This window comes from Hoplias malabaricus, chromosome 8 (genome assembly GCF_029633855.1).
Source record: "Hoplias malabaricus isolate fHopMal1 chromosome 8, fHopMal1.hap1, whole genome shotgun sequence".
In the NCBI taxonomy this organism is placed as follows: domain Eukaryota; kingdom Metazoa; phylum Chordata; class Actinopteri; order Characiformes; family Erythrinidae; genus Hoplias; species Hoplias malabaricus.
In genome coordinates this window covers 24,125,246-24,138,046 of record NC_089807.1, presented here as the reverse complement: position 1 = coordinate 24,138,046, position 12,801 = coordinate 24,125,246, and the positions used below count along the sequence as shown (strand labels likewise).

General features: G+C 38.8%; 2 protein-coding genes across 6 annotated transcripts in view; one reads left to right on the top strand and one right to left on the bottom strand.

The window, feature by feature from the left end:
- The window catches only part of dnajc12 (DnaJ (Hsp40) homolog, subfamily C, member 12), a 61,347-nt gene that overhangs the window by 5,507 nt on the left and 43,039 nt on the right, over nucleotides 1-12,801 (top strand). Inside the window, exon 2 of one of the 3 annotated variants that reach the window (XM_066678329.1) lies at nucleotides 24-61. The exons of the other annotated variants lie outside the window; for them this stretch is intronic. The gene's annotated coding sequence lies outside the window, so the exon portion shown is untranslated. The remainder of the gene's footprint in view (nucleotides 1-23; nucleotides 62-12,801) is intronic. 3 annotated transcript variants of the gene reach the window in all.
- On the bottom strand, nucleotides 5,089-11,553 carry LOC136705789 (sterile alpha motif domain-containing protein 3-like). 3 transcript variants are annotated; one of them, XM_066679550.1, is made up of 6 exons: nucleotides 11,383-11,553; nucleotides 7,848-9,305; nucleotides 6,642-7,625; nucleotides 6,244-6,396; nucleotides 6,046-6,138; nucleotides 5,089-5,635 (listed from the first exon to the last, which is right to left on the bottom strand). In XM_066679550.1, the coding sequence occupies exons 2-6, from the start codon at nucleotides 7,959-7,961 to the stop codon at nucleotides 5,318-5,320; spliced, it is 1,662 nt and encodes a 553-aa protein (XP_066535647.1). In that variant the 5' UTR covers nucleotides 7,962-9,305; nucleotides 11,383-11,553; the 3' UTR covers nucleotides 5,089-5,317. The 3 variants fall into 3 exon arrangements, with proteins under 3 accessions (XP_066535647.1, XP_066535650.1, XP_066535649.1); XM_066679553.1 differs by having other exon boundaries at nucleotides 9,229-9,305; XM_066679552.1 differs by lacking the exon at nucleotides 11,383-11,553 and having other exon boundaries at nucleotides 7,848-8,016; nucleotides 9,229-9,283.

Here is a 12,801-nt window from a genome sequence, read left to right as displayed (position 1 = left end):
CTTTTTTTTAACGGATTTTTCAGAGGAGCATTCGATCTATACACGGACCCTCACAAACACTGTAAGTACGAAAATAACTTATTTCAAAGACTTTTGATTTTGAATATGATGAATTCAGTGTATTTAATGAATACTTTGTTAATGAAATCAGAGTTATAATCATGATTAAATCTTAGTTGCACTTTCAGTTAGCATGCCACACTGGCTCTCACTAAAAGCCAGGAATTTCGAGTATGACGTTTTTTTGTGGGTGTGCTTTTGGGCGGGGCTTTTTGGCAGGGAGAAGCATTGTTAGGGTCAACAGTTAGAACCCGCGCATTTGAGAAGAGACTGAGAGGAGTATCTGGTTCAGTGCAACGGTCAACTCGATTAGGAACAACTCAGGTTAATATTTCATTTCCTGAGTTCACGTCGGTTTTAGGGTTTGTACTTTTGTTTAATGCTGCGATATTGCCGCTTAAACACATATTCGGTATCCAAACATCTGGATAGTTCGTCTGGTTTTTCATGTCAGTACAGTTTATAGTGGTTCCATGCTATATTCAGTATCCAAACACCTGGATAGTCCGCCTGGTGTTTCATATCAGTACAGTTTATAGTGGTTCCATGCTAGATTCAGTATCCAGACACCTGGATAGTCCATCTGGTGTTTCATGTCAGTACAGTTTATAGTGGTTCCATGCTATATTCAGTATCCAATCACCTGGATAGTCTGCTTGGTGTTTCACGTCAGTACAGTTTATAGTGGCTATATACTATATTCAGTATCCAAACACCTGGATAGTCTGTCTGGGGTTTCATGTCAGTACAGTTTATAGTGTTTCCATGCTATATTCAGTTTCGAAACACCTGGATAGTCCGCCTGGTGTTTCACGTCAGTACAGTTTATAATGGCTATATACTATATTCAGTATCCAAACACCTGGATAGTCTGCCTGGTGTTTCACATCAGTACAGTTTATAGTGGCTATATACTATATTCAGTATCGAAACACCTGGATATTCCATCTGGTGTTTCATGTCAGTACAATTTATAGTGGTTCCATGCTATATTCAGTATCCAAACACTTGGATAGTCCACTTTGTGTTTCCTGTCAGTACAGTTTATAGTGGTTCCATGCTATATTCAGTATCCAGACACCTGGATAGTCCAGGTAGACAGGTTTAATCATTCTGGTCCGATAATCATTGTGTAACATTACATACTGTTCTATCAGAGTCTTTAGTCTGACATCTCTACAAAATATTTTTTGGGTAGTCTGTAGGCTCAGAATGCATATGTATTTTTTGCCTACAAACCGGATTCCAAAAAAGTTGGAACACTAAACAAATTGTGAATAAAAACTGAATGCAATGATGTGGAGGTGCCAACATCTAATATTATATTCAGAATAGAACACAAATCACAGATCAAAACTGAATCACAGATTTAAACTGAGAGAATGTATCATTTTAAGAGAAAAATATGTTGTTTCAAAATTTCATGGCATCAACAAATCCCAAAAACCACTGTGTGGCATTCCCCCTTCTTCTTACAACGCTCAACAGACGTCTGGGGACAGAGGAGACCAGTTTCTCAAGTTTAGAAATAGGAATGCTCTCCTATTCATGTCTAATACAGGCCTCTAACTGTTCAATCGTCTTGGGCCTTCTTTGTCACACCTTCCTCTTTATGATGCACCAAATGTTCTCTATAGATGAAAGATCTGGACTGCAGGCTGGCCATTTCAGTACCCGTGTAGCAGAGTAACAGTATTCGAGTTAGTGATGTTTAATGGTGATTATCACTTATAATAATAATTATTATTATTACTGAATTAAATGATAAAAACCTTAATTTATTGAAGATTGAAATACTGTCAATGCTAGGGATGAGTTCTCATGATTTTCAGACTCTTAAGGAACAAACTCCACACACTGTATTATTTCAAATAATGGAAACACTTTATTAAAAGGAAAGATAATAGGTTGACAAACATAGCACAATCATTATAATCTCACGGAATCAACGCAGGTGAAACCAGTTCGAATTTAGTAATTGGCTAGGCTATATGACTTGTGAATGAGGTGTTGCTAAATGATTTAATTAGGGTATAATTTTACCAAGGGATTTAATTCGATCTCAGCTCTGAAAATGAGGAATTTAGCTTACTTTTTTCTCGACTCAACCACTCGATGGGTACAGCAGCGCTTTTGAGGTGATTGGAGAATGGTCCAGCCTGGCTCTCGCAGTTCTTTCGTGGGAGTGTTGATGCTGGGTCAGCGTAGGCATTTTCACATGCGAGGCAGACCACTTCAGGCGCACTCAGAGCGTGTTGACGTCAGTTGACGGATTTCCTCTGGCTCGCTCCCTTTTAGTTTCTGTATTGCACTGCTCACTGACACAAGGCGTTCCTTGGAAGTTGCGTGAAGTCCTTTTCTTTAAGAGTCTTTGAAGAGTCGGCTTGTCGATGTGGAGAGAAGACAAAAGAGCTTAAAGAGAGAAGAGATCAAAAAGCATGGAAAAGCTTTTCAGAGAGTTGAGAATTAAGAGTTAAGAAAGAGCTAAGAGAGAGTTCAGAGTTAAGAGCTCCCTTTTCATAGGAGGCGCAGTCACGCCCATTTGGGAGGTCTCGTTCTCTGATTGGTTCCTGGGTCTGAGGTTCACGTGACCTTTCACGGTTTCACAGTCCTCTCCAGTTTCGCATCTCCGAAAATTCACATTTGATAATTGAATCAAAATACTTCATACATACTTGAATATAGCATAATGAGTGTACTGGATTACTTTTATCAAACATATATATATATATATATCGAGTACATTACCAACTATTCTAGATGTTACAAATTAATTCGTCTTTCTAAATGGAGACAGGAATTTTTCCTAATGATTGAAACAGTAATTCACATCACTCGGTTAGTTAGTAGACAGTCACCTGAGAATAACAGAGGGTAACATTAATACAGAAAAAGAAGGGGTCATTGAAAAGTGTTCTGCTTAGCCTTTGTTGTCAGACATAGGTGTGTGCGTGAGTTTGTGTGTGTGTGTGTGTGGGTGGGGGTGGGGGGGGTGCAGAGTCTTTCAACACACACACACTCTGTGGAATGTAGGTCCTGTCCCAAAACTTATCAGTGGAGAGTCAGAGTCTTAATTTTTCATTTCTTGATCTGGGTACATACTCCACTACATTCCTACATTCCCCCCTTTTTCAGTTTTATGGCCCTGCAGGGAGCATGGAGCTGAAAAGAACTTTTGCTGTGGAGGGAGGTGAGATCAACAAGCATATTCAAACACATTTTCAGAGCTGATGTCTTCCTATCAGTGTATGGGTGCATATGGAGTGTTGATGTTTGCATGCTGAAGGGATTCTAGTTACTTATGGGTAGGTCTTGTTCAAACGCAGTGGGATTCAACCATACAAATACTCTCTGGGTATGGAGGTGACAATTAGTGATTAGCAGTCCTGGCTGGTCTTTCAGTATTATTCCGGAGTCAGGACCCGGTTCAATCACTTCAGGGAGCACGGCGGTTCCTAGGGAGCCGACGATCAGGAGAATGAGCAGCGGGGCCATCCTACTGGGAGAGATGCTCATGATTAGATTTAGGGTATTTACGTTTTTAGAAAAATTATAAAAATTTTCCACTATACCCCCCTTTTGATAAAAGTTTTACGTCTAGGATAAACACTCTACAATAATTGACGATGAGGGACTAGGATCTTGCACCCTGAGTGTCCTCAGTCTGGTTAGAGCTTGTTGCCTGCTGAAGAGTGAGAGGAAAAGGGGAAAAACGATAGAAGAACTAAGGTGTGAGTAGAATGCTGTAGTTGTTTGTTAACCAACACCCTTCCTGCCTTTGGTTCTATTGTTTATAACTTAACACAAGTGTTAGTATCCCCTACAAGTCCCATGGGGGTTTAGTGTAGTCTGATTTGGTTGAGGTGGACCCACTTGAGCACAGTACTGCCCCCGAACTTTGTTGATTTTGATCTGGTACACAACGGGGGACAGTTTGTCTGTGATCTTATACACTGTAAACCCGAATTAGTTGAGTTTACTAGAAAATTGCGTGGAAACTCGTTGCCTTAAATTAATTAAGTTTTTACACAAGGTGAAACTAAAAAAGTTAAGTTGTATTAACTTAACATTTTAATTTGATGAAGCACATGAACAAAGTTTACATTAGTAGCATTTACTTGAAATATTTAGTTTACATAAATATTGTCTTCATTTTATGTTGTATAAAGTAATTATTTTTAAGTTTAACCTACAAAAAAGTATTAATTATTTCTACTTAAAATTATTAGTTTATATAATTGTTTTGTTGTAATTTAAAGACTTATTTAATAGAGATATCATGAATTACACATTGGTTATCAAAACTAAAAAAAGGAAGAAATTAAACGATACATTTCAATATTGTATTTTAATGTAAAAACCCTTCGAAGTAACATTTCAAAAGTTTTACTGCAGCAATAACAAACAAGTCAACCAAATGACAAGTCAAAAACAGACATTTAAACTGCTTTCTTGACAAGTCTAACTTTGAGAATGAATATTTTCAAAAAATTCTGCTGTATGCTTGTAAAACATTGGACACAAATGTTTTAAAACTTGATACAAGCATTTAAAATTTCAAATTGACTGATGAACTCCATGTTATTATCTGAACACAACTGAGCACTGTCATGCGGATACACTTCTAAATCTACAAAAATGGTTCTTCACGAATTCTTTAGGAAATGGTTCTATATAGAAGTATTCTACCATTTATATAGAGTGATGAAATTATTTTTCAGCATGATGGCATATGTGCTGTAGATATATAAACATTTATAGCGCTCTATAGCACTAAAGATGGTTCTGGTATTGTTATAATAACAGCTTATAATAAAGACCTTATATATATATATATATATATATATATAATATAAAAAATATTATAGAACCATTTTCTTTCAAGAACCCTTGAAAAATCTGTAGAATACAATGGCTAGACAGCCATTTTTTATGAAATATTTTGTGACATAATTCAAAATAAGCCATATGTATTGTAAATATAAAACAAGGAAAATTTTGGAATGGCTACTTATAGTCAAATAGAACACAATAATATGATGAATACACACATTTTTTTGGGTAGGGCAAAAAAATTTTTTTTTAAATAAAATAAATAAATAAATAAAAAGAGGGGACATGCTTTCTCTGTAAAATAAACCGCATTTCTCAGGGTTTGTAATCTAGGTTTCCACAAACAAGCAAATTTTTGGAAGGGCTACTGGGGTCTATGTATTCATCATATGGTGTATTATATGGTTAAATTAACAGCATTTCTTCAGAGTGTAAGCTGGTTTTTCAGTGTTTGTAATCGGGCTTTCAGTTCACTGTGACCCAATGTTAGAAAAACCTGTTGAATGAAGTGAAATGTGTTCTTCATAGACTTGGGATAGTTGAGATGAAGTGCGTAAGTAAGTCCAAAAAGAATGCACACAGCTTTAGGGAGATCCTGGATGTTGTCCATAACAACTTCTCCTTCAATGACGATCTTCAGTGAGGCTGGACTGAGATGGAGGGAAGATGAGAGCACAGCACCTTCTTGTTCAACAAGCAGGATCCCAATGTCAAGTTGATGGAATGATTCGTCAGAGTCATCCTAAAAGCATAAGAGCAAAATAATTAATTAACTATCATATGTTAAGCAAAAAGTCTACTCTCAGGAGAGTCAGATACATGAGGGAAATGGACATTACTGCCGGAGTACATTACACAAGCAGATTACACATAAGTGGTCAGAAAAAAGTGTTTCAATGAAGTAAAAGTGTCTGTTTTTAATGGTTTGAGCTCACAAAAGAACACTTATCCAACCTCAGTGTAATTGGATGCTGGAAGATCGGGAGACTTGAAACCTTGCAAAATCCTACATAAACTAACTGGATGGACAGATTGAAATTACATCTTATTCTTTGATTATATTAAACTATGCTTTCAGTTTTTATCAAACAAAAATAATGGTGAATATTCAAAATTATGCCGTTATGGTCCTTTTTAATAGAGGTTACTTACAAAGCATGCTTTATAGAAGTCTGTGGGGTGGTCACCAAGGATAATAGGAAGCCCTCTAAGCACCAGAGTCCGAATATCAGTTGGCTCTTTAGTCTTTTGGAGAGAAAAATGACAATGACAAGAATTTAACTGTCTATAAGAAAGCTGAATCAATCAAGCATGATTTTGATTGTATAAGTATAATGGATATGGAACAACCTTGGTCTGTTGTGATAGGTGCGTCAACAGCTGCCCGATGTTCCCTCTCTTAGATTGAAATATCTCAATAAGACGAAGACTGTGCCGATCAATGCTTTCGTAGAAGTCCTGCTTAAGGTTCCTGCCTACAATCCTATTGAACTCCATGTATACCTGAAAAATAGAGAAAACAATTATACTTTTCAAGTCTAAACAATACTGAGGCTAGTGGTACCAATGTCTTGTTCCATTCAAAACCAACTACACCTGTTCACCATAAAGACTCACATTGTCCTTGAATTATAAATGAGCAAAACAATAATTGAAGATGACAAAGGTGTATCCAGAGGCATCATAATTATCATCAAATTATAACAGAAAGATAGACTAAAACATTGGCATATCCCTCTTGAACATACCTGATCTTCTGTGAAGAGAGCGGGCCAACGTTCCACCATCTTGCTTATGGCGGGTTTGGATTCAACAACCTCTTTCCTCCTCAATGCAAATGTCACATCCATCTTCTGTTTTACAAGTGGTCCATCTGGTGTTCTCTTTTGAATTTCATCAACTAAGTATTTGCGGGCACCCTCGAGGACTGACTGATCAAGCCCCTCTGGAAAGTTAGGCAAGTAGTTGAGCTCACCTTTCTTGGCCTTCTTGATATTTTTGTTAGCTGGTTCTCCTTCTGCTGAATGCAATCCCCGTTTACCTGCATTTACTGTAACGTCAAGGCATCCTGATCTTCTACGCTTTGTTCTGTAATTAGCCATTTTATATTTCAGACTGTTTTTCCAACCACTACAGCGACTTGACGAGCCTCGTTCTTGGAGACAGGGGTGCTTGCTTATTAGTGCTGCTGCGACACTTTCAAATTGAGCATTATTTGGGTATGCTGTGTGACTATACATGCTCTCTGCCAGTCTTTCCAGAATCTCATGCTTTAGCTCTTTTGATACTTTTAAGTGTGTTCCATCCCTAATGTATATTAGACTTGCCTGCCTAAGTCTATACTCTACATCAACAGAAAATGTTGGGATTTCAAAAACTTCTGGCCAAGGTGTCTGTCGCTCAAGAGGTGAGAGTGAGAGGACCTCTGTATCTGCTGGACTGTGTGTGTCACTCAAGATTTCATCAGACGTTGAGACAGGTACCAGTTCAAGTACAGGGATGACTTTGATTGTTGGTTTTTCAGGAAGATCTCCAATATCTGTCAGATTGCATAGCTCGTAATTAAATTCAGGATCCTTGTACTGAAGGCTGTAGTTGTAATTAAGTCCAAGTGATTCTTTCAGTGTACATATCAAATCCTCCACTGTAGCAGGCCTCGCACTGAGGGTGACCTTTCTTATATCTGCCTCTGTGAGAATGACCCTCAAGGTCATCTTCTGGTGTGCTGTCATCTTGGAAATAAAAGCAATAATCATCAATTAGCTTTTTAGAAATATGGGTAATATTTTAACTTAGGTTCCTGTTCATAAGGCTACATGTTACCTACATAAGCTTGTCATCACAATTGACATAATCCTACATAAGGTCTATTGTAATGAAAATGTATATACATTTATGTAGGGGTTATACACAGATTAATCATAACATAATGACCACCAAGTTTCTACACTCACAGTCTTTTTTCTTAGCTCCACTGTTGATTCCATCACTGGATAGGGTATCACCAGGCTTCTAACAGGATTAACAAGTTGGTTGCTTAATTGATGAAAGCTGCTAAATGTGACCATTAAACCTATTTATAAAATCCTGTGTTGCTTGGATTGCAGCAATCAATCTTGTGACCTTTTAACACAGAATGTAACGTCTGAGTGTCACTATTAAATTGTCTCCAAATCTGTATGCTGGAAGAGGGAAAACATCATTCAACTCTTTCAATTGTACTACACACAGGGAGGGGTTAATGCCTTCACAGAGTTCAAAAGATCTGAGATGCTCATGGTACCATACAGTCATCACCTTGCAGACAAACAGGACCTCTGTGTTAATAGCCACAATCTGTTTGATTTGCTTAAAATTTGGAAGTCCAGAGCATGAACCAACAGAGAGAATCATGCCTGGGCAATATTTTATTCCATCTACAGAGACAGATGATGCGACAAAGACTGCTGTATGTTGAGGCACTCTCTGGCAGAATATTTGTTGGACATTCTCAGGGTAAGACGTGATCAATGCTGTAGTAACCTTGTTCATTTCAACTGAGGGTTTGAAAAATGAACTTGCGTCTAAATGGTAAGCCATCATTTTCTGATGCTTTACAGCTAGTGTATGAGCTACATTTCTAAAGTTGCAAGCATTACGAATTACTTGTTTGAAAAATTTATGCTTTCCCTCGAAGCGCATTGTCCAGACATCTGAAAGTGGACCAAATGCCTTAATCATCTCAGGATAATGCTCAATGAAATGGTGTTTTGGACGTAATTTGAAATCAGGAAACGTACTTTGCAACAATTGTCTATGTTCTGATATTTTGCAATCAAGAAAATTTATGGACTCTTTAGTGTGTCTTGTTGCCACAGCCAACTCAACTATGTCTTTCAGGAGCAACAAAATATCCCATGCATTGTCTCCTTCAGGTACTTTATGGCCAATGAGAAGTGGCAGCAATCTAATTAGAGCCCAGTTCTCATGGCCATTTCCACCTATTGTTCCTTTGGTAGAAAAGCCTTGAGCAATAGTTTGAGGCTGGTCAGTTCTGTCATTAAACTCATATGGAAACGTTTTGATAGCATGGTTTAGGGCCTCTAAAGTGAAATATTTTTTGGAAATCATGTCTGATAGGCAGAGTGATAACTCAACAGGAACAATACCTTCAAAAAGGTCATGCAGTATATCAGGGGGGTAACCATGAACAACATGAAAGTGCTGCAGACTGTCGGTCAATACACAGCCTCCTTTCACACCATACTCTTTAGACATAATAGGATCCTGCCGTACCTCCTGCACATGCCGGTTGTGAGTGTCTTTAATTCGGGGTTCAAAGACGCCTGAACATACCTCCTTGTCTTGAATCTTGCTCCTTGTTGCCATGCAGAACCTGCAGAACCTGTCCACTGCAAAGCTCTCGAAAAATCCTGCAAGTGAATGAGCAGCCAAGTTATCAGCAGCCACATATAACACTGTGCCTTTGATAGATGCTCCTAACTTCTCAACATATAGACCATGTTGCTCCAAATAGACTAGATCTTGAATGAGAGGATGGAAAATTTTAGCATAGCCATGCTCTTTTACATCAGATGCTTTACATAAAAGAGCAAGCTGAATCGAGTGGAGTGTGGACCTATATTTTGATGGCACATTTGCTATCACCCAATACACTGCACTCATTTTGTGTTTCTTTTTTGATGTTCCTAAAGGGTTGGACACTTCAAAGTCATCTGTGTAAAGTCCAATAGAGATTTTGAACTCCTCCCCTTTAAGGAGGGAATTTTCTTTACAGTATGAACCATCTCTATATGTATTGTACTCATGCGGCACATGGTTTTGTACTGGAAGAGCTTTGTCCAAAATGTCTGCCCTGTTTAACATGCTCTGTAGCATTGCATTTAGAGGAACGTATACAGCTGTACATTTTTTTCCTCTATCTATAACATACTCCACCGGTGTAACCACTGTAAAATTTCTGCTCACATATGCTGCTCTCCTTTTAATAGTTGATAAAGAGCCATCCTTGCCACAAAATCTTGTTATGACATTGTTCTCCGAGACAACTCGAACTAACTGTCTTAGAGTTGAATCATCTACACTTGTGTGATGTTTCAGAATGTCCTTGACTGAATTATGCAGCAATGGCTGGGAGAGTTCACATATCTGTAAAAGCTGTTGTACGATTTCTTGTACAGACCTTTCTGGAATATGAAGGATCGTTTGCATCTTTAAAAAAAGAGCTGCTAGGTTGTGCTCCAGCTGTTTCTTTAGATCATGAGGCTCTTCACTGCTGGAATCCTCACTGTCCACTAAATCAGGGGTGTCATTTGAAACCATATGTTCATCTTGGGCTGTTTCCTTAGTTAAATTAGCAATGACTATTTCCGGTTTGAACATCCTCCAGTTGTCTGTTCTGTGCTCTTTACTTATATGTGCATTAAATGTGGAGTACACAGTAGTATTAAAGTTACATCCTTTATATGGACATGGGACTTTGTGATTAACTTTTAAATGTGTGCTGCGCAAGTGACTGAAAAAATCTGCTTCTGTGCAGGGTGAAGAAAAATCACATAACTGACAGTGAGCTACTTGAGCTGTTTCACACAGTTGTGCATCCGGTCCTTTCTTGTGAATTTTAGACAAGTGGACCTTAAGTGCATTGATGGAATTAAATGTACACAAACATTCTTGGTGTAAGCAAGGAAAAGGCACAGTTCTACTGTAGGCCCCATGTTTTAATCTATAATGCTTTAAAAGGTAACCCCTTTTCTCACATATAAATTCACAATACTTACACTTCCACTGCATCTTCAAATGAACCTCAAAAACAGAATGAGAACACTTAAACAATTACAATTATACTAAACCCATTGCATAAAATTAACCAAACTCCGCTAATGATTACAACTGTAAAGATAAAAGCATTAAAGTTATAATGCGGCCGGCCAAAACATGAGGCTCAGCGGCTCCGAAACACGAGGCTCGGGCGGGAACGCGGCGCGTCGCGTCAGCCCCGAGACACGGCCAAGAGCGGCGGTGGGGGCTTTCGCGATAAAATGCGGGGATAAATTTCTCTTACCGTGACAGCACAATTAATGACTGTCTAATTAAGCATACATTTGAAAAGAAAATCGCGAATTTACTGATTTAATTAAACATATCACTCGTGTGTAAACTCAATCCCAATTTTTAATCAGAACGGTAGGCATTAGCCAGCACATGCAGACACATATGCTAAAATTTTGAGCCGAAAAAAACAACCTTTGTATATTAGCTAACTAACGTTATACCTAGTTAATGCGTAAAAATAAAGTAAAATGAATGCTAGCTAGATTATTGCTAAATTGTTAACCGAGAGAACACAAACAAAACAGGATCTTAACCTTAGCTTGTTGAAACAAAGCTAGCTATCGCTAGATAACTTCAAATCTTAGCTAACTTGTTGTGACTTCTTGTGGTCTTAGGGGCAATGAATTTTATCAGACAATATATTTGCATACAAACCTTTTCAATTGAAGTAATGTTGCTTTCACAAGCCCACAGCTTTCAGTCACAGCAATGAGCAGCTCTTTTTAAAGAAAAGACAGTAACGGCTCTTCACAGAACTTTCTGTTGCCTGGAGAAAAAAAAAATGGAACAAGCCCCGCCCCTTGCTCACAAAACTTAACATACTAAGTAATCTCTACTTATCTTGATCATTGCACTGCATTATTTCAACTAAATAATTCAAACAACTAATTTGATTTAGTAATGGCAAATGTTTTGAGCAAAACTTGAAATAATAATTAAAGACTACTCAAAAAGTTAATTTAAACCAAATTTGGGTTTACAGTGTAGGGACCGGACCATCGGGGTAGGAATTTGCGGGCCAGATTCCCACGAAGGTCCCGCGACCTTCCAACAGGTTGGACAAAGATGTAGTACCATACCTTGTCCCCTATTTGGAGTTTGTCATGGGATGCCTTGTGATCATAGTACGCTTTGCGACCTTCTGCACTTTTTCCCAGTTTCTGCTGGGCAAATGCGAAAGTGGCTTTGAGGTGTTTCTGCAGATCCTCCATATACTGATGAGTGGTGTAGGCTACTGCTATGCTAGCTTCACCTGGCTGATATAACAGATGTAGAGGCAGAGTCATCTGTCTCCCTGTCATCAACTCAAAGGATGAGACCCCGACCGCATCATGTGGGGTCGCATGTATGGTCATCAGTACAAGGGGTAGCTTGACATCCCAGTCTCGCTGGTTTGCTGCTACGTACTTTTTCAGTATGCTAACAACAGTTCAGTTGGCTCGCCCTGCCTGACCTGAGCTTTGATGATGGTAGCTAATGTGAAGGCTGGCTTTCACTCCTAATGCATAAGCATTTTAGAATTGGATGGGTCCCGAGCTTGGAGAGTAACTAAGTCGGTGTCAGAAAAAGCAGGGTTAATACAATGGCAGTTTTAGCATTGTCAGGTGACGCTGTCACTACAATTCGAGACCGTGTAATAGCTAGGACTTCGATGTCGGGCGTGTTTGGATAAAGAGAGGGATCGAATGTCCATGATGTGCCTTCGCGGGCCCCTTGTTTGGCTAAGCTATCTGCCTGGTCATTGAATTCTTTGTCATCTCCCGGGACTCGGGAGTGACCCCTCACTTTCTTCCAGTAGATCTGCAGGTCGTGTGTCTACCAAGTGTTCACACGCTGCAAAAAGCTCTTTGTGTTTGACTGGCTTTTTGTTTGATGTGTTGTAGTTGTTGGTTTTTTCCACAGTTTCAAGTGGCATGTGAAGCTTAGGCGCGCATAGTTGGAGTCTGTGCAGATTCTGGACCGCAGACTGAATTGTGATGAGAATTCCTGCTATTTCAGCATATTGGGAGGACTGAGCACCCAATTTGAACATTAGGGGTTTGTGAGGCCACCCGTTTATTCCAACAATACCCA

Excerpts from the sequence above, each read along its gene's own strand:
- LOC136705789 (XM_066679550.1), bottom strand. The coding sequence starts at position 7,961 with ATGGTCACATTTAGCAGCTTTCATCAATTAAGCAACCAACTTGTTAAT. Across the intron at positions 6,139-6,243 it reads ACCTATCACAACAGACCAAG|ACTAAAGAGCCAACTGATAT; the intron begins GTTGTTCCATAT and ends TCTCTCCAAAAG. Across the intron at positions 5,636-6,045 it reads ACTTCTATAAAGCATGCTTT|GATGACTCTGACGAATCATT; the intron begins GTAAGTAACCTC and ends TTATGCTTTTAG.